Raw genomic sequence first — 22,134 nt, forward strand, 5'->3', positions numbered from 1 at the left:
TTTATTATATGCAATGATAACAGGGGCACAAACTTTAACGTATGTCAGCTCATACCCAAGGTCAAAGTTTCATAATAAAAATTTACAAATTGTCATTACGATAATTCATAAACTGTCCATGACAGTACATTGCCAGTTTGATAAAATGCATAACATACCTTCATACACTTCATAAACGTCTTTACAGAACTCATGATACACAGCACCTACGTATTTACAAAAATATCACACGCACCACTTCATATGGCATTTCATTCCCCCTCATGAATTATGTGGGTGCACAAAGCCTTCCTGATTTCCATTGTGCATCTGGATCCAGCACCAGTCATGACAGGTGCACTGTCGGCTGTATATACCAGTTCAGATATTCTGAAGTGTCCTGAGTCCGCTCCTGGCAAAAAGGCTCCCCCTGCTCCTCACAAATATTATAGCATAAGAATGGCAATACTGGGTCAGGCCAATGGTCCGTCTAGCCCAGTATACTGTCTTCCAACAGTGTAGGGCACAGCATGCCACAATAATTCAGACTGTATTAATGACATTGGCAGCCAAATTATTTTGGAGGCAGCACCAATGGGATTTCAGTCTGTCAAATGCACATTCTATCACCAACCTACAGCAATTGAGTGTGCAATTAAACCTTTTTTTTGCCAGATCCTCTGAAATTTGGGCAGGGCTTTATAAGCCATGGCACCAAAGGGTAAGCAAGCTTCCCTAGAATAACAGTGGGGACAGTAATTTTATTTATAACAATGTTATTTGGTGGGAATAATATCCTAGTTTCTCCATTAAGGTAAAGTCCTGATCTCTGGAACACCCTGGCATCATGCACGCTGCTAATGCATCCCATGTTAGTGTCCATGAATCTGCCCCTGTGGTCAACCTGCATAATGGTGGAGTAGTATCCTTTGTGGCATAGCGCTCCTTGCAGTGGGCAAACTATAGGCACATGAATCCCATCAGTGGCCCCATCAGTTTGAAAACCCCGTTCTCCGAAAACCAGCAGTTATTTCAGGAATGTTTCTTATGCTTACTGCCTTTGGGTAAATCACACTCCTGATGGACTCTCAACAATCCCCACAGATGAATTGCCAACCCCAAACTGGTTAGTCATGGAACTGGAGCAGTCTGGGGTAGCCAGCTTCCAGATGGCTAGTGACCTGCTTCTGGTCTAGCATGGCTGCCCATATGTGGGTGTCCTTGTGCTGGAGGGCAGAGACAAGCTGATTGCAAACCTCTAGAAATGTCCACTTTTTCATGCAAAAGTTCTGGACCCACTACTGGTCATCCCAGGTCTGCATAACAATGTGACCCCACCTGTCTCTGCTGGTGGCTCTGATCCAGAAGTGCCAGTCTATGCAGAGTGAGTCTGCAGCTAAGGCGAAAGGAGATGTGAGCAGCATAAGCTGGCTTGGGGCTGGTGTGTCAGTATCCTCCTATGAGAGGTGCCTTCCACAGCTCAAAACCTGCCACTGAAAAGTCCATTAGCATCTTGCAGATGCTGTGTCTCGAAATAGGACTGAGAGCATGAGATAGAGAAGTTCTTCCACCTGGGTGGAATCCATGATGGCTCCTGGCTGCAGCAAGAGTGCAGACACAAAATGGCTTGTCTGGATGCGCTCCTGGGCTAAAACCACCCAAAACACTTCCAGCCAACTCCTGCAGGATGGGCAGACAAGTTCTTCCACAACCCATTATAGAAAAAAACACAAACATCTTAGGCTGATGAAGGCATAGGAGCCTGGGGATACGATAGTATATGCTTACAGAAGCTGAAGTTCTGAGTCAGGTCATGTGCATTATGGATGCTCCAGCACGGTTATGAGGCCCAAATGCAAACACTCAAGCATGGGCTTGGAAACACGAGCCCACAAGCCTGGGTCCCATAGATCTGGGCTTCATGTCTTGGGTAGACATACCCTATGAGTTTTGTTGGTGGCACTCAACAGCAATATTTTTTCTTCAGAGCAGACACAGTTCAGGATCTGTGCTCTGCTTATTTAATCCTACAGTTAGAAGGCCTCTTTCGTTTATTCTAACCTCCTCCCAGTTCTGATCTGTGAAATCCAGGCAGAAAAACAACTCCCTGCCTTGCTTATAGCATAGCTTATGATCTGCTGCTCTTATTGGGGGTTCCTGGCGGGTGCTGATACCACTTGATCCTGGTGCTGTAGTAACAGCTCCGTAGATTCAGTGTGGCATAGTCTCTGTCACCCTTCAGCTGTCTTCCTTTTTGGGGGATCCTGGTACCTTCTAGCTCAGGTCCAGACATCTCTTGTCTGCAACTGATTCCTCACCCCCTGGGCAATGGTGAGAGAGATTATGGGGTGTGAATGTCTCTTACAGTTGTGGGAGAGTAGGGATGGGGAGGGCCTGTAAATTACCTGGCCTTTAATACCAGCTCTCTGCTTTTGGGTCCTTCCATACACCCTCCTTTTCCACAAAAACAATGAGGAGTCCAGTCCATACACCCTCCTTTTCCATGTGCCTTTGTTCAGGCAGTGCCATATATTCTAGTTTTCTTCCTATTCCCTCAGGCTCAGAGGGACAGTGGGGTAAAAAAAAAAAAAGGGGGAGGAGGAGGATCTGTGGAACTACAGGAACTTCCAGTCCCTGGAAAAATCATGGAGCAGGTCCTCAAGGAATCAATTCTGAAGCACTTAGAGGAGAGGAAAGTGATCAGAAACAGTCAGCATGGATTCACCAAGGACAAGTCATGCTTGACTAACCTAATTGCCTTCCATGTTAAGATAACTGGCTCTGTGGATGAAGGGAAAGCAGTGAATATGTTATTCCTTGACTTTAGCAAAGCTTTTGGTACATCTCCCACAATATCCTTGCTAGAAAGTTAAAGAAGTATGGGCTGGCTGAATGGACCATAAGGTGGATAGAAAGCTGGCTAGATCATCGGGTTCAAAGGGTAGTGATCAGTGGCTTCATGGCTAGTTGGCAGCCAGTATCAAGCGCAGTGCCACAAGGGTCGGTCTTGGAGCCGGTTTTGTTCAATATATTCATTAATGATCTGGAGGATGGCGTGGACTGCACTCTCAGCAAGTTTGCAGATGACACTAAACTGGGAGGAGTGGTAGATACTCTGGAGGGTAGGGATAGGATACAAAGGGACCTAGACAAAGGTTGGGGCTAAAATAAATCTGATGAGGTTCAAGAAGGACACGAGCAGAGTCCTGCACTTAGGGCGGAAGAATTCTATGCACTGCTACAGGCTGGGGACCGAGCAGCTAGGTAGTAGTTCTGCAGAAAAGGACCTAGGGGTTACAGTGGACGAGAAACTGGATATGAGTCAACAGTGTGCCCTTGTTGCCAAGAAGGTCTAATGGCACTTTGGGCTGTGTAAGTAGGAGCACTGCCAGCAAATCAAGGAACGTGATCATTCCTCTCTATTTAGCATTGCTGAGGCCTCATCTGGAGTACTGTGTCAAGTTTTAGGTGCCACAATACAAGAAGGATGTGAAAAAATTGGAAAGAGTCCAGCGGAGGGCTACAAAAATGATTAGGGGGCTGGAGCACATGACTTATAAGGAGAGGCTGTGGGAACTGGGATTAATTAATCTGCTGAAGAGAAGAATGAGGGGGAATTTGATAGCTGCTTTCAACTACCTGAAAGGGGATTCCAAAGAGGATGGCTCTAGACTGTTCTCAGTGGTAGCAGATGACAGAACAAGGAGTAATGATCTCAGGTTGCAGTGGGGGAGGTTTAAGTTGGATATTAGGAAAAATGTTTTCACTAGGAAGATGGTGAAGCACTGGAATGGGTTACCTAGGGAGGTGGGTCTAAGGAATCTCCTTCCTTAGAGGTTTTTATGGTCAGGCTTGACAAAGCCCTGGCTGGAATGATTTAGTTGGGGGTCGGTCCTGCTTTGAGCAGAGGGTTGGACTAGATGATCTCCTGAGGTCCCTTCCGACCCTGATATGATTCTATGATTCTACTACTGTGTGTCCGCTTACCTCCCTATCAGATTGAAGGTGTTTATGTACTTCCATGAGGCTCTTCATTCCATGTCTTTTTCATCAATTGCATGAGGTCAAGGTCCCTCTTCCATCCAGCCTTCTGCTCTGACTTGGTGCATTCTACATTTTCTGCCTTGAATCTCCTTCCCCTTTAGATTCCTCTGTATTCCCTAACAGGATGTCTAAAACATCCTCAAAAACATTGAAATGCCAACACTCCAAAGGGGCAAAGGCATGTCCTTAGAGGATGGAGAAGTCACCCCACTCCTCTAAGGCTGATACTAGTGAAGAGCAGGCTTTGATCCAAATGACCTGAGGGTGCTGATGGACAGGGTGCAAAGCACCCTAGATAGCTTGGAGGACGCATGAAGCACTATTGTGCTTCCTGGAAAAGGGCTCTCTTTCTGCCTGGAACACAGTCACTTCCAGTTTGTGATATTTTTCTTTTAGCCTATTCTCTTTTCTGAGGTTCTTGGAAAATAATATGGGCACACTCACAATACCTGTCAGTGGGGGGGAAAGGATCCATATTTTCCAATATTTAGCCAATATTTAGTATTCCTGGATGCCTTCCTGGTGACATAAATGGGTAGTTTTGGTGCCTCAAGTTTGGTGTTAGGAGAAAAGTTCCCTGACCTTTTACTCTGCTGGGCAATCCATTTCTGTATCAGCCAGGGCTTAGTACTACTTCCATCTGACAAGTTTGGAGTTGCCTCCGTTGGGTTTCTGGATTGTCAGAATTGGGTTTAGAGAATATGGACCATTCTAACTGAACCAGATCACAGATGATTCGGTATATCCACATTAATTGTGTTAATCCAACATTAAGGGCATCTGCAGGTTTGTTTTGTCTCCATATTAGTACTATTCTAATTGGTTTCCAGTGCGTGTTTGTCTTTTAGTTCCCGGCAAGTCTCTGAGAATCTGAGTGTCATCTGTGTATTTCTGGCATTTTACTTCATGCTGTTTCCCTGCCTCTTAGCATTAAATGCTGAATCCCACAGGTGAGCGATTTGAAGTTGAAGGAGTTGATGCCCATCAGGACAGTCTGGATGAAACCAAAGAGAAACAGTTGAACACATCACATGCAGTTCCACTAATCCCTGCCATATTTCTGAGACTGAACAGCAGGATTCCATAGACAACTATATTAATTGCTTTGAAGAGGTCCAGCCATATGAATGTGCATATCTGGCCCTTATCCTTGATCCTCTTCAATCTGCCATCATCAGTATCTTTTTTTTGCCTGAGGCCTGCCTGGTAATGGTCCAGGATATTAATAGCATGTAGATGAAGTTGGAGGCAATCTTTGCTGAGCTTCTCAGCTTACTTATTAGTAGTGCTTAGGTACTATGGTGATGGACTCTGTAAAATGCTAAGATAAATGAAACTGGGATATTAAATACTGAGTGATAGCTGGAGAGCTCAGTTGTGTTGAGCAATAATTTCTTAAACAATAGCTGGATTGTGGCCTACTTAGGGAAAAGCTGTACTCAGAGAGGGGGCGGGTATCATCTTATAGAATTGTAGAAATATAGGGCTGAAAGGGAACTTGACAAATCATCAAGTCTAGCCCCTTGCATTGAGACAGGACCAAGTAAACCTAGGCCATTCCTGACAGATTATCCACCTGTACTTAAAAACCTCTAGCGACGGGGATTCCACAGCCTCCCTTGGAAGCCTGTTCCAGAGCTTAACTACCCTTCTAGTTTGAAAGTTTTTCCTAATATCTAACCTAAATCTCCCTTGCTGCAGATTAATCCCATTGCTGCTTCTCCTACCTTCAGTGGACATAGAGAATAGCTGATTCCCATCCTCTTTTTAACAACTCTCAACATATTTGAAGACTGTTATCAGGTCCCCACTCAGACTTCTTTCATCAACTAAACGTGCCCAGGTTTTTTAACCTTCCCCCATAGGCCAAGTTTTCTAAACCTTTTATCATTCTGTTGCTCTCCAGTTAGTCCACATTTCTCTGAAGTGTGGTGCCCAGAATTGGACACAGGTGGAGTCACCTGTCCTTGTCAACGTATGAGAGTCAGTTTGTTTCAGTGTGTCTTTTGTATGAATGTAAACCAATGAGGGCTCCACACATAAGGCAGATGTGGCCACACAGGTTTGCCACAGTCTGCTTTCTTTGCTCACTCTTCTCTTTGCCTTTTTCTGTTCTGCTATTCTCATCCTGATCTGGCAGCAGCTTCTCATCTGTTTGGATTAACTTGGGTAACTTTTAGATGAACTTTGAGAGTTTCCTTATATTGTTTTTACATTGGCCTGCCAGTATACGTGCTCCCTTTTTCAACTGTCCGTAAAATATGGCTTTAGGGGATCACATATCATCCATCCACAAAGTGACCAGCCCAGCAAAGCTATGCCTGTATGATTAGGGATTCAACACTGATCATGCAGTACTGGTCCAGGACTTTGATGTTTGGTATCCTGTTCTGCCCGCTTGATGTTACAGATTCTTATCCGTCTGCAGACAATGCTTCTGAAAATGCTGTAGTGGCTTCCAGACTACTAGGCCTGATTTTGTCATGCCTCTGTGTGCAATGCACATTTTTAATACTGCCCTGGGGAACTGTCCCTCTGCTTAGCTGCTTTCCCTGCTTGCCCAGTTCCTGGGGAAGAGCAGCTAATTAGACCTAGTGCAGAAAACAGCCAGAGTTTTCCTCTGGAACCAATACCATTCTCAGAAGAGAGGAGGAGGAAGCAGAAAGAGCCCAGCAGCTCTGCTCCCTTCTCCTCCCTCTCCTGTGAATGATGGGACAGATCCTCGGTTCCTCTCCTGGTCTGGGAAGTGGGAGAAGGGGACCACCACTGCAGTCCTCCCATGGCTGGGAGAGGGAAGTGAAGTACCCAGGAGGAGCAGAGGTGGGGCTGTTTGGGGCAGAACTGATGAGTGGGGGAATGGAGGGAGCAGAACTGATGTGGGGACAGCATTGATTTGGGTGTTGGTTAACAGAATTAATTGCTGAGCTGGAGGACAGGCAGGTGAGAAGGTGATAGACCCACACACACTTTTTTTCAGGTCACTTTAAACACTGTTTGCAGTAGTTCAGCTGCATTATACATGCAGAGTAATAGGTCCAGCACACACAAGCACTGTGTGAACACTACTACAGCAGGCATACTCCCGACACAGTCTAATCATGAAAATGTTTCCAGGCTTTGCTATTCAGATCCTCAGAGCTTTACCTCATGATCTGATGTGCAATGGGAGACAAAGAACCTATGTAACAGAACCTGGTCTTTTTGGTTGCGGTGGAAGAGAGAAGAGCTTCTGCAATGGAGCTCTTTCTGGAGGTGCAGAAGCTTGTTCTCTCTAGTGCAGAGGTGGGCAAACTACAGCCTGCGGGCCACATCTGGCCCGCAGGACCATCCTGCCCGGCCTCCAAGCTCCTGGCCCAGGAGGCTAGCCCTGGCCCCTCCCCTGCTCTCTCCCTCCCCCGCAGCCTCAGCTTGCTTGCTCCACCACCAGCATGGCTGTGAGCTCCTGGGGCAGCGCAGCTGCAGAGCCTGGCCTGACCCACTGCTCTGTGCTGCGCGGTGCTCCAGGCAGCGTGGTAAGGGGGCACAGAGCAGGGGCATTAGACAGAGGGCAGGGGAGTTTGGGGTGGTGGTCAGGGGATGGGGGGGAACGGGGTTGAATGGGGGCAGGGGTCCTGGGGGGGCAGTCAAGAAGGAGGAGGGGTTGGATGGAGCTGCAGGGGGCAATCGGGACAGGGAGAAGGGGTGGTTGGATGGGGCAGGGGTCACGGGGTGTGTGTCAGGAATTAGAGGAGGGGTTGGATGGGGCAGCGGGGGTCGGGGAGGGGCAGATAGGAGGTGGGGGCTGGGCCACGACCCTCTCCCCTAACCGGCCTTCCATACAATTTATGAAACCCGATGCGGCCCTCAGGCCAAAAAGTTTGCCTACCCCTGCTCTAGCAGGTGGGATGGGGGAGAGCATGTGTCTCTGTCCTGGATTGACCTGTGCTTTTTGTTTGCTTCTTTCCCATATAGGCCTGGATAAGATTGAATTCTTGCAGAGCCATGAGAACCAGGATATCTATCAGAAGGCCTTTGATCTGATTGAGCACTACTTTGGGTCAGAGGACGAGGACAGCAGTATTGCCCCACAAGTAGATCTCAGCCAGCAGCAGTACATCTTCCAGCAGTGTGAGGCTCCCATGGAGGGCTTCCAGCTCTGAGGTGCCCCATGCTATCTGTTCCTCCACCCAGACAGTCCTCATGTAAAGCCTTGAGTCACCTTTGGAGTGTTTCCATAACCCCTTACTGTCCCCATCTACCTGAGTTCCCTTTCCATATACTTCCTTGGGTGCCTCCTTGGATGCCTTTCTGAGCTGCATTCAGCCCTGACATAAAATGTGTCAGATTAAATACTTTGCTTTATGTGCCAGCCTGGGCATTGGCATATGGAATGCTTCACAGATATTGGAGTAAACTCTGTCCCCTGCAACTACAGCCTCCAGTGGACATGCTTCCTAGTTACTAGGCACATTGAACACAACTGAACCTGTCCCCTTACAAAACTAAGCTCCCATCTGGACTCCACAGGCCACTTCGGAGATCTGGACTCTCTCATTCTCTCCTCTCAACCCAAAAAGGACTTATGAGTAGGTCAGTCTTATCACCTCCCTAAAAGCGACTTTTGTAACTGGCTTCTAAAATGGAGAAACTACCACACTGCCCCATCCCTAACACAGTGTGGCCTCTTTGTTAAAGTTGAATGCTTCCTAACTTCATGCTTCTGATTCTGGTCCTCACTAGCTTAGTCACAGATGATATATCTCTACCCACTCATCCACCTTTTACATTTTTCTGTTCAGCATAACTTGAACTGGTTTCTGTTCTGTAAATTACCTTTTGATGTAAAATCTTAGCGTGCTAAACTGTCAGCGCGAGGAAGACTCTGTAGTGATAGGTCTCCTGACTACTTGCAGTCTCATGAGGTAGAGTTTCCTGTTTAAAATACCAGCCCACCCCATAAAATAGAAACCTCCTGATCAAGGTCTGTTTAACAAATATACTGTGATACTACATCCCATCTTTCCATTTTCCCCTCACTACTCTCATGACCCCAGATGAATTAGCATGGAATACAAGGTTCCTGTAGGCCACACTTGTAAGGCATTGCTGGGTGCGTGACTGCAGTAATTTACAGCTGTAGTCAGCCCCTCTGCTAGTAGCATGTTTTTGACTCTGCAGCCTGCTTGGATCACAAGCATGTAATGCAAAGGTGGCAATTCAATTTCTGAATGTAATGGATTCATTGGGCTACATTCTCTCAAGCCATTTGGGACCTTTTGGAATACACCTTTTCCCCAGAGTAAACGTTTCAAAAGTTGCCCCTACTGCAGTGTCATGCATCTGTGGTAAATCCTATTGGCAGAACTGTCTACAAGATCCTTCTTATGGCTTCATTCAATGACAAGCCCCTGCAAGAGCTTCAACCACTCACAGGGTACAGGTTTAAAAAAAGCATTTATCAAACTGCTGAAAGGCCAAAGCTTTAACTCTGTGTGACCCCTTCTTTAAACATAGTCTTCATTAGAACCTGTGCTTTAGGATGGAAACTGATCTGTGAGGGCATTGAAGAAAGCCACCCTGTTGCCTCCCTTTTGAATCCAATCAGCCGCCACCTTCCCTGTTACTTTCTCTAGTGCTGCTTTGTGCTCAAGGAACATTTACTGCACTTGACCTATAAATTGACTTCAATTCTTTGTAATTTTAAAGGTTAAATTAGGTGATTAATTTAAAAACAAAACAGAACCCCTCTGTGTTGCCGTTACATCATATGATAAATAACTGTTTCTCTTTCTTGAAAGGTAACTTGAACTGTTTCTCTTTCTAGAAGCACTGATTAGTAGCAAAATCTTGTTTTGTCATTTGGAATTTTTGTGCTAGATTTTAAATGTAAATTACCAATAACGTCATTTCTTTAGAATTTGTTTAAAATCATGTACTTTTTTTTGGATGGTATGAAAATGCTACATATTTTGTAAACAAGTCTAGGCAAAGTGTGTGTGTGTGTGTGTGTGTGTGTATATATATTGTGTATATATAGATGTATTATTCTATATGTATACACACAGGCACATACACACATACTGTGTGTTTTTTCTCCCCCAGGCTAGTGAAAACAATGTGGTGCATTATTGTATATCCTTGCCCTTCCCTCCGCCACCCTAAGGAAATAATGACAGTTGCCTCTAAATAAGTGAATTAAAACAAAGTCCATTTAAACTGAGTGGCTTGCCTTTCTATGCAAGGAACCTGGCTAGTGTTTCTATTACTTATGCCAGTGGATGTGTGAATTCAGAGCAGAAAGGGATCCATTTTTAATGGGCAGCAACATAGTCTAGTGCATGGAGAATCAGGACTCTTGGGTTCTGTTCCCAGTTCTATCATGTAGTATGTGTAGCCTTGGGGAAGTTACTTTATCTGTTTGCCCCTTTCTTTATCCATCTGTAAATGGAGGTACGCCCGTTAGAGATCCTCATCCAAGTACCTTCATCAGCCTATGATCTTATTTCAGCTCTGCCTCACTCTTTGGCCTTGCCACTATTGCTCATCTTCTAACAGTCTCGGTGCTTTAAGCTGGGCCCCACTTCACAGAAGGGAGAACGCAGAGCTGCCAAATGTCACACATCTGGTAACTGTCCTCATCCCTGCAGCTCAGCCTGTCACACACTTGACTGAGCTACAGGCACAAGCTGCATTTTCTCCTCCAGCCACTAAAAGCTGCTGTGGAACCTGGCAGGAAACTAGGCCCCTACTTGATTCAAGCAAGAAAGGAGCAGCAAAGGTGGCAGTGGTTGTGGTGAGTGGTTGGCAGGGACAGAAGGTGAGGGGGCCTCAAAACTACCCACAAGCTTCCGCCAGCATCCTATCTCCTTGCTGGAGCATGGGCCCTCCAGCTCACATCTTTTTAAGACCTTCTGTGCCATTTAATCTGTTCCAGGGCCAGCACAAGGGTCCATCAGTGCCATCTGGAGTGGGTTTGCCAGGGGGACCCTATGCCATCTTTAGCAATAGGACAGTCTTTTCCCTCTCAAATGCTTGGGTCCTGGAAGGATGGTACACTCCGGCTGTATATGTGGCCATAGGCATAGGACTCCTGAATTCATGCCTGATATAGGCAGCATGGTTCAAACCTTTAGTTCTTCCATAGCATATAGTTCTGGAAGACATCTGCCACCTGCAGCCAGACTGGGTTATGGGGCATGTGTTGTGGATGAATATTTTACTACTTAAGGTAAATGTGACCCTGAATCTCGCTATGGACCAAAGAGCCAGATAGATATGAAATAGCATTCTGCAGATGGTCTGTGCTCGCCTCAATCACTCTTGATTTAGAGTTGTAGGCCCAGATAAGGGATTTTGTTGGGGTTTATTGAGGGGGCCTCCCATCAGCCAAACCAAGTATCTAGGCCAGAAACCCACTTTCCAGGTCTTAACCATTGGTTGTTGAGTAACACTGCCCTGGAAGCCATCACAGTAGGAGAGAGACTGTCTTGTTTGAAGACCACATCTGGAAACATGGATTCCTTCATTACCCCCATAAGAAACATAGAGTTTACTTTACTTGTGCTGATGCTCAGGCGCCTGCAAAAACAACACTAAATCAGCAACAGTTCAGAGGAGGAGCATAAGGACAACCCTATGGCCCAGCCTTTGTTTGAAATTCTAGAATCCAACCAGGACTAGAATAATGTAAATATAAAATGGTAACATCTTCTACGTTAACATTAATTGTCTGTAAACTAAAATTGGCTGTGCATTATTTTTGTCAGATATGAGAAAACATATTGGTATGACTACTTGTGTTTCAGAAAAACAATAAAATAAACTTTATATCCTCCGCTGAAGGTAGGCACGTTGGTTTTACATACGTTAGGCTGGTACAATTAAATGTTGATTTTACATAAACATCAAATCGAATTCATTTATCATGTCTTAAAAGTAAGCTATTTTAGACACTTTTATTGCAGAGTTGTGTAAAAGAGAAACAAATAAAACCCTTAAATCCAGGTTGCAGCACACCCATAATTTCTTGTCAACTCATTGAATTATTGCTCTGTAGGTGGTGTTCCCATAAGGGTAGATTGAAACTATGAACCTTGGTTGCCTGAAGATCCAGGCCATGTGGGTTTTTGCTCTTTTTGGCTTTAGAATGTGCAGGTTTCCAATGAACAGGGAGGCCCTAGGTCAAATGGGCAAACTTTTTGGCCTGAGGTCCACATCGGAGTTCTGAAACTGTATGGAGGGCCAGGTAGGGAAAGCTGTGCCTCCCCGAACAGCCTGGTCCCTGCCCCCTATCCGGTCCTTCCCACCCTGACTGCCCCCCTCAGAACCTCTGACCCATCCAACCTCCCTGTTCCTTGTCCCCTGACCACCCCCTCCCTGGACCCCCCACCTCTAACTGCCCCCCCCTGAAACTCTCCCCCTTGTCCAACCTCCCCTCCTCCCTGTCCCCTGACTGCTCCACCCCCTGAAAGGCCCCCCGGGATTCCCATGCCTATCCAACCGCCACGTGCTCCCTGTCCCCTGACTGCCCGCCAGGACCCCCTGCCCCTTATCCAAACCCCCCGCTACCCACCCCGTTACCATGCCGCTCAGAGCACCAGGACAGGCTGATGGCTCTTGCAGCCATGCTGCCCAGAGGGCTGGCAGCACAGAGAGCTGAGGCTGTGGGGGAGGGGGGAGAGCAGGGGAGGGGCCAGGGGCAAGCCTTCCTGGCTGGGAGCCCAAGGGCCAGGTAGGATGGTCCCGGGCGATAGTTTGCCCTAGAAGCATCTGACTATATAGATCCATAAAGATCTGAGATGCTTGAAGGGGATCCAGGGCCTCCTATGAAGGTAAAAAAATAAGGATAGGCCATAGACATTGGATATTCATGGTATATATGCTGGATAAATCACAGCTCGTGGAGACGCTCCACATAATCTTGGGCATCTCAAGGTTGAAGGTGCCAAAGATGCTAGGATTGAAAGGAATGTTGGAGTATTATTTGTTGTCTCCTATGTGAACTTTGTGCTAATTTCTCTAACCAAATATACCTGAAATACAATAATCAACCTCACAATCATAAGTGTTAACTACAGTTAGAATAGCAGCAGCCATACCCCAATAATAAAAATAATCGTGACTTAGGGTCTGTAAGTCTTGTGCCCCCAATTTGATCTGTTCAGACTCCATAAGTACTTTGAATCCTTCGAACCTAGCAAAGTGTGTAGTTCAGAGGTTATTGGTACCTTTTGCCCCTTATAAATACCAGGAAGTTGCAGCTTACCTTTCATTGGTTTATGCTTCATGGAATACGAAATCCTTTCCCCCATGGTAAAGCAAGAATCCCTTTGGAAGTAATCAGACACACTTCATATGGCAAGGAAATGTTACTTCTTACACCTTTTACTTTGTTTTTCATACTCATCTACTTAAAGGTTGTGCTAATTAGCCACTATTTAACCAGATGAGAGCCCACTAGCTCTCCTTCAAGAGCTTTAGCCAAACTCATTCCACTCTTTTCAACTGTTGCTTGGAAACTAAGACAACATAATGAATCATTTGAATTACCCACACATGGATCATCCTCCTATATCCAGTCCACTGGATTTAGTTGCCTACATGCTTCCAAATCAGGAACTAAATAATCCTCTGTATTATTCATATCTTCACAATGGGCCAAACCCAGGGTTGTGAGTTCAATCCCTGAGTGGGGGGGGCACTAGGGATCTGGGGCAAAATCAGTATTTGGTCCTGCTAGTGAAGGCAGGGGACTGGACTCAATGACCTTTCGGGGTCCCTTCCAGTTCTATGAGATAGGTATATCTCCATATATTATATTATGAGCACCCATGCCGGGGTAACCATCTTAATATGTAGGACCTGCCATATTCCCACATTATGAACTATTTGGAGCAAGTAAATATTTCCAGGCTCAACATAAGGTATGCTGACAATACTTGCAATCTCTAATTTTCTTTATTAACATAAACGGGTGTCACATCTTCTACCCTGGAGGCTACACCTATTGCTCAAGGCCTATTTTCTTGGTAGTATCTTTACTATTTACTTTATCATCTCAGCCAATACTCGGTATGATGGTATTCAGTTGCGTTCTACATTTTCAATGCTGGTGCTGGTTTGCCTCATTAAATTATCTGTTAAACTTTTGCTTTTCTCCATTTGGGTCCTCTTGGATAAATAATCATTGAGTCATTTTATTAGAAGTGTTACTTAATGCAATATGGAACCTTTGTTAGATTCTATACTGAAGGGCCAGGGGTGCCGACTTTCTAATGTGCTGGAGGTGCTTCCCTCTGGCCCCACTGCCACTCCACCCCTCCCCCAAGAACCCACCCTGCCCCACCTCTTCCCGCCCTGCTTCTTTCCCAAGTGCACTCCACTTGGGTGAAGCAGCCATAGATTAAAACAAGCAAGATGATAGGCTGAGTAGGAAGGAGGCCAGGGAAACAGCAACAGTACTGGGACTGGATTGCTAATTGTGGGGACCCTGTACTGGAACCTGGTGTGTTGGATGGGCCTGCGTTTCCCTGCAACCCACTGGTAGTGGCATAGGCCACCTAGCTGGGACGGAACACTGTCTGGACACAGCATTTGGACAGTTGTGCTGTTTGACTTTGTAACTCCAGAAAGGGTGGGATAAATGGTGACCTAGCCAGAGGACGAGAAGACTAGAGCAAGCAACGAGCACCAAGGGGGCACCTGATGCAGTGAGAGCTACTTTCCCAGACCAAGATGCAAGGAGGCATGCTAGTGCTGAGTGGGAACTCTGTTACCCAGTCATATACTGAAACAAAAATGAAGAGTTGCTGATGGTAAGACTGAAAGCATTGTTAGTTCTATTTTAATGGTTTGTAATTATGGATTGTGAATGAGTTTAAGTGAGGTAACACTTAGGCCGAGGTCTTGTCTGGCTTGAGTGTGTGCTTGGAAGTTTGTCTTTGATATAAATTGCTGACTTGTTTAAAATAATATTGTTACTGGCATGATAAGTAATTCATCATGTTGGAAGCTGAATGAGAAGTACACAAGCATATAATAAGTATAAAATCCCTTCTTTCTTGGAATGCGCAGGAACAGGGTGACATAAAACAATGTGATTCAGAAACTGCAAAACCAGCAGCAGAAGTGCAGAAGTTGGGTAATGAGGCTTGTGCATGCATAATGTCCATTAAAAAGAAAGGGGTGTCAGCTAAAAACTGATTAAGTAACTTTTATCCAATCTGTAACATGAAAAATATATATAAGACCCAAATGAAGACGGCCCAAGTTAAAGAAACACCAGACCAGAAACCAAAGGATGGGACTGAAGGATCAGAGGAGATGACAATCATCAAGAATTCTAGGAAGACTTCCTGGATCCCTGGAATGTGGTATCTTGGGCCACTTACCAATTCCATCTTGTCTGTGGTCATTGTCTGCCGAACATAGGATAGTATAAGTGACAGTCATTCTATCTGAAGTTGTATAAATAAAGGCAAAAACTGATTAAGCTTAAATTGGGTGGACAAAGCACTGAGATTCAAGCAGTAGGAAGTAGAAATATTGGATACAAATGGTTACAGATAAAACAAAATCCTAACATGTTCTAGAGCCTGGACTTCATTAACAAGATATTCTCATGTATTGTAGAATATTGCTCACTCAAAATCCTAGCAGTGCTTTACAGCCAAGCAGGCTGTGATCCTCTGTTCATGAGACAAGTACATTGTCAGCTTGACTTCCAGATGAAGAATTTGTTGTTTCTTTGCCACCCTCCCCTGCCAAGATATATTAGTTCTAACCTTTTGTCTTATTCATAAACAGGATGCCCCCTGCTGTTTGTTTCATCATCTTTTTTTTGGTTGCTTGGTTGTTTTTTTTGTTTTTTTTTTAAGATTTCACAATCTTTCATTTTGCAGCTGACTTAGTATGCAGAACAGCATACAATGTGAGGCATACAATACCCAAATGGCCAGACATGTTACCTCCTGCCTGAAAGGAACATTTGTGAGGGATGTCATCTAATAAGAATATAATTTTCCATATAGATGTGCAACTGCTTAAATATTATCCAGCCAGCCACTCATTTTGCAGTGATTATGAGGATCAATGAACTACTGTGTCTCAGTACAGACCTCACATGCCAGCCTTTGATGAACTCTTATGAATATTTCTGACCCAGGGGATCCCTACAAAACCCTATGTACCTTGTGCTCTCTGCCTATTGGCACAAAGGAGTCCATGAGTCACATTCTCTCCTTCCTTTTTCAACACATTCATTTGACACTCCAAATTAATGTTCTCAGAGTTTCTTTTGGCCAGTCCTTCCCGTGCCACCATCAAAATCCCCTTAATAAAAGCCAATTCCTCACCCTTTTCTCTCAACATCCTTCCTAGTTCTGTTTGAAGCATACCTACTCTTCCTCTCAACCTACAATTCTGTAATACAAGCTGTTTCTTAGGAACTGGACAATGTAACTGACCTCTTTGCATTAGGCTGATGAACAGGTATTAGCTGCCAAACCTTGCACAAACAGCAGTCAACTGTTTCTCCTTTTTACACAACCAGTACTTTTGCAAAAGTGCATAATTACTCTCAAACAAATCTGACTTTTGTTTATGTGCAAGCCATACCTCAACAGAATCTGCATCTCTGGGAACACTCTCCTATACACTTCTCCAACAAATCCGTATTTGTCCCATCCACCTGAATTAGCTACTATAAGGGGTGAACAGCCTCAGAACTAAAACTGCTTGAACAATTTGAATAATCTTTTAAAGGGGTTACACCTGATGGTAGAGAAATCATATCTCCCTGGACTTTTGGAGCAGCAGGAGGAGGTCCATCACTTACTCTGCTCTTTTGAGAGGTCTTTCTGGAAAAGACACTGGCTCACAAATATTACGGACCTCAAGAAAGCAAATGGTGCAACAACATTCTAAGTCAAAACACAAGGGAACAGCCCCCACAGATCATAGATAAAAAGAAGAGGAAATAAAACACTATTTAAATAAGGAAATATTAAAAAGGGTCAAACAAAATGAAAGAAAATCCTTGTAGCACTGATAGGAGAGAGAGTGTGTCACTCTTTGAATTCCCAATAATTTTCAACCTTTGCTTTCAAGCCATCTCTGAAATCATCCATCTGTTCCATTTGCTAAGCAAACCAATGGCTGAGTATATATTAAATTTTTAAGCACTCCCAGGGACACCAAAAATGTATTGATTTGTATGGGCCTAAAGAGTTAAAGGTGTTAACCGGACTCTGAAATTGTCCAACATGAAATAGTTTTAAACAAGGTTTGGGATTTTGTATCCAGAGACCTTGGTTTCATGGCAAACTTTAGGAACTTACTAACTAAGATACATAAACAAAAAAGTTGAAGCGGCATAAGACAGCTGCAGCAGCACAGGAGCCAGCAAACAGAGCTGTAAACAGGGGAGTTTCAGTGGGAGTTCACAAGGGGAGTTTGCAGGGGAGACTAAGGCCATGTCTACATCTAAAATTTTGCAGCGCTGGTTGTTACAGCTGTATTAGTACAGCTGTATAGGGCCAGCGCTGCAGAGTGGCCACACTTACAGCAACCAGCGCTGCAAGTGGTGTTAGATGTGGCCACACTGCAGCGCTGTTGGGCGGCTTCAAGGGAGGTTCGGGAAACGCGAGAGCAAACCGCAGCGAAGCTGGTCTCCTTTCCCGATTTGCTCTCTCGTTCCCCGAACCCCCGAACAAGCAGGTCTCCTTCCCTGCGGTTTGCTGGGTGGTTCGGGGAACGCGAGAGCAAACCCGGGAAAGGAGACCAGCTTCGCCGCGGTTTGCTCTCGCGTTCCCCGAACCCCGAGCAAGCAGGTCTCCTTCCCTGAGGTTTGCTGGGTGGTTCCGGGAACGCGAGAGCAAACCGGGAAAGGAGACCAGCTTCGCCGCGGTTTGCTCTCGCGTTCCCCGAACAAGCAGGTCTCCTTCCCTGCGGTTTGCAGGGTGGTTCCGGGAAACGCGAGAGCAAACCGCGGCGAAGCTGGTCTCCTTTCCCGGTTTGCTCTCGCGTTCCCGGAACCACCCAGCAAACCTCAGGGAAGGAGACCTGCTTGCTCAGGGTTCGGGGAACGCGAGAGCAAACCGGGGAAGGAGACCAGCTTGATTACCAGAGGCTTCCTCAGGTATGCTGGGATACCTGCTTATTCCACGGAGGTCAAGAAAAGCGCTGGTAAGTGTCTATATTTGATTACCAGCGCTGGATCACCAGCGCTGGATCCTCTACACCCGAGACAAAACGGGAGTACGGCCAGCGCTGCAAACAGGGAGTTGCAGCGCTGGTGGTGCCCTGCAGATGTGTACACCTCCTAAGTTGCAGCGCTGTAACTCCCTCACCAGCGCTGCAACTTTCTGATGTAGACAAAGCCCTAAGAGAGCTAGGCAGAGGAACAGAAAGGCTAGCGAAGGGAGTGGGTGGTGTTCTGCTGGTGGACTGGTGCCTGTTGGGGGTCTGTTTTGCTGTGGGTGGTGGTGGTTTGGTTTGTGTTTCCTGGACTAACAGGTTTTAGGTGGGAAGGCTATGACTGATACAGAAGCAGCAGTGGAAGACAATGAAGATCACTAGATGTGGAAGCTGTGGCATGTACATGATCCTGGAGGAGGTACCTGATAAGAGTTTCGTCTGCATGAAGTGCAGCCTGATAGAGCTGATGGAAGAAAAGATCCGAGGATTGGAGATGCAGGTGGAAACTCTGGTCGAGTTTACAAGGGGGTTTGAACGGATTATGGAGCAAAGACACGAGGGGGCTGAAGGGATAAGCTCAGACTTGCAGATGGAAGCAGGACCAAAGAATTCTGAGCGGAGACCGCAGGGTGAGGAAAGTGGAAGCATGTGACTAAGAGAACCAAGCAGAGGAAAAGACGGGCCATTGAAGGAGAAATCGAGCTCAGGAACAGGTTTGCAGAGTTGGAAAATGAAGAAGGGGCACAGCAGGTGGTCGCTGAAGGTGAGAGGGCAGGGAAGAACAGAAGAGCAGCTAGTCTTATAGGAAGAGGGGAAGAGTCAATGGAGACAACACCAAATATGAGCCCCAGAGGGATACAGGTTGGGTTGCGGAGGATTGCAAGGGACAATAGAAATCGAGAGGGCTTGGAGCCAGAGGGAACAGGGGCTAGACTGGAGAATCGCACCAGCACCAGGAAAAGGCAGGTCTATGTGACTGGGGACTCCTTACTGAGAAGAACAGACCGGCCTGTAACTAGAGCTGATCCAGACAACAGAAGGGTGTGCTGTCTGCCAGGTGCTAAGATACGGGATGTGGACCTGAGGCTCAAAAGGATCCTAATGGGAGCGGGAAAGAATCCGCTGATTGTCCTTCATGTGGGAACGAATGATACGGCTAGATTCTCGATGGAGCGTATCAAGGGAGACTATGCCAGACTAGGGAAGACGCTTAAGGAAATTGAAGTTCAGGTGATCTTCAGTGGGATTCTGCCTGTTCCCAGAGAAGGGCAACAAAGGTGTGACAAGATTATGGCGATCAACAGATGGACTGCTCTCTCGGGATGGACTTCACCTGAGTATGGAGGGAATAGATTTCTAGGATGGAGGCTGGCATAACTGATTAAGAGAGCTTTAAACTAGGAATTTGGGGGAGATCGTTGGGAGATGTCCAGGTAATCTCCATGCCGGAATTTAACGTTGACAGGGAAGAAAACTAAGTAAGAAAGAATACAGCCATGGGTATGAGACTGGACATAAGAAGGGTAATGTAGATACCAGGCTAACAGGTGATACTGGTGGTAGAATGTCTGGGCCTAATTGGGTAAAGAATGTCAGTGAAGCCAAACAGCAAAAATTAAGATGTCTGTACACTAATGCGAGAAGCCTAGGGAACAAAATGGAGGAACTAAAGCTACTGGTGCAGGAAGTGAAGCCAGATATTATAGGGATAACAGAAACATGGTGGAATAGTAGTCATGACTGGAGTACAGTATTGAAGGCTATGTGCTGCTTACGAAAGACAGAAATAAAGGCAAAGGTGGTGGAGTAGCATTGTATGTCAATGATGAGGTAGACTGTAAAGAAATAAGAAGTGATGGAATGGATAAGACAGAGTCTGTCTGGGCAAAAATCATATTGGGGAAGAAAGCTATTAGAGCCTCCCCATAGATAGTGCTTGGGGTGTGCTACAGACCACCGGGATCCAATTTGGATACGTTTAGAGACCTCTTTAATGAAGTAAACACTAATGGGAATTGTGTGATCATGGGAGATTTTAACTTCCCAGATATAGACTGGAGGACAAGTGCCAGTAATAATAATAGGGCTCAGATTTTCCTGGATGCGATAGCTGATGGATTCCTTCACCAAGTAGTTGAAGAACCGACAAGAGGGGATGCCATTTTAGATTTGGTTTTGGTGAGTAGTGAGGACCTCATAGAAGAAATGGTTGTAGGGGACAACCTTGGATGACAAATGGGAATGAAGATATGGAGATAGATATTACCACATCTGAGGTAGAAGTCAAACTCGAACAGCTTAATGGGACAAAATCGGGGGCGCCAGATAATCTTCATCCAAGAAGATTAAAGGAACTGGCACATGAAATTGCAAGCCCATTAGCAAGAAATTTTAATGAATCAGTAAATTCAGAGGTTCTACCATATGACTGGAGAATTGCTAAGACAGTTCCTATTTTTAAGGAAGGAGGGAAAAAAGTGATCTGAGTAACTGTACGCCTGTTAATTTGACATCTGTAGTATGTAGGTCTTGGAAAAAATTTTGAAGGAGAAAGTAGTTAAGGACATTGAGGTCAGCGGTAACTGGGACAAAATACAACATGGTTTTACAAAATGTGGATAGTGCCAAACCAACCTGATCTCCTTCTTTGAGAAGGTAACAGATTTTTTTAGACAAAGGAAACAGTGGATCTAATTTACCTCGATTTCAGTAAGGCATTTGATATGGTTCCACATGAGGAATTATTAGATAAATTGGAAAAGATGGGGATCAATATGAAAATTGAAAGGTGGATAAGGAACTGGTTAAAAGAGAGACTACACTGGGTCATACTGAAAGGTGAACTGTCAGGCTGGAGGGAGGTTACTAGTAGAGTCCTCAGGAATCAGTTTTGGGACCAATCTTATTTAATCTTTTTATTACTGACCTTGGCACAAAAAGTGGGAATGTGCTAATAAAGTCTGCGGATGACACAAAGCTGGGAGGTATTGCCAATACAGAGAAGGAGCAGGGTATCATACAGGAAGCTCTGGATGACCTTGTAAACTGGAGTAATAGTAATAGGATGAAATTTAATAGTGAAAAGTGCAAGGTCATGCACTTAGGGATCAATAACAGGAATTTTGGTTATAAATTGGGGACACATCAGTTGGAAGTAACAGAGGAGGAGAAGGACCTTGGAGTACTGGTTGATCACAGGATGACTATGAGCCGCCAATGTGATATGGCCATTAAAAAAGCTAATGCGGTCTTGGGATGCATCAGGCGAGGTATTTCCAGTAAAGATAAGGAGGTGTTAGTACCGTTATACAAGGCACTGGTGAGACCTCATCTGGAATACTGTGTGCAGTTCTGGTCTCCCATGTTTAAGAAGGATGAATTCAAACAGGAACAGGTTCAGAGACGGGCTACTAGGATGATCCAAGGAATGGAAAACCTGCCTTATGAAAGGAGACTCAAAGAGCTTGGCTTGTTTAGCCTAATCAAGAGAAGGCTGAGGGGAGATATGATTGCTCTTTATAAATATATCAGAGGGATAAATATTAGGAGGGAGAGGAATTAATGTGGACACAAGAATATACTGGACACTAGGAAGTTTAGACCTAAAATTAGATGAAGGTTTCTAATCATTAGAGGAGTGAAGTTCTGGAACAGCCTTCCAAGGGGAGTAGTGGGAGCAAAAGACATATCTGGCTTCAAGACTAAGTTTGATAAATTTATGGAGGGGATAATATAATGGGATAACCTAATTTTGGCAATTAATTGATCTTTGATTATCAGCAGGTAAGTATGCCCAATGGTCTATGATGGGATGTTAGATGGGTGGGGATCTGAGTTACTATAGAGAATTCTTTCCTGTGTGTCTGGCTGGTGAGTCTTGCCCACATGCTCAGGGTTTAGCTGATCGCCATAGTTTGGGTCGGGAAAGAATTTTCC

At 45.3% G+C, this 22,134-nt stretch overlaps 2 protein-coding genes across 4 annotated transcripts in view; one reads left to right on the top strand and one right to left on the bottom strand.

Moving 5' to 3' along the window:
- Positions 1-9,994, top strand: part of KPNA1 (karyopherin subunit alpha 1) — a 127,702-nt gene extending 117,708 nt beyond the window's left edge. For 2 of the 3 annotated variants that reach the window (XM_050921288.1, XM_050921315.1), the window contains one exon: positions 7,975-9,994. In XM_050921288.1, coding sequence (XP_050777245.1) covers positions 7,975-8,162 — 188 coding nt within the window. In that variant the 3' untranslated portion in view covers positions 8,163-9,994. Of the gene's footprint in view, positions 1-654; positions 906-7,974 lie in introns of those variants that run through there. The other variant, XM_050921298.1, reaches the window with a different exon arrangement.
- Positions 1-22,134, bottom strand: part of FAM162A (family with sequence similarity 162 member A) — a 115,885-nt gene that overhangs the window by 68,243 nt on the left and 25,508 nt on the right. The gene's annotated exons all lie outside the window — the stretch shown is intronic.

This window comes from Gopherus flavomarginatus, chromosome 1 (genome assembly GCF_025201925.1).
Source record: "Gopherus flavomarginatus isolate rGopFla2 chromosome 1, rGopFla2.mat.asm, whole genome shotgun sequence".
Lineage (NCBI taxonomy): Eukaryota > Metazoa > Chordata > Testudines > Testudinidae > Gopherus > Gopherus flavomarginatus.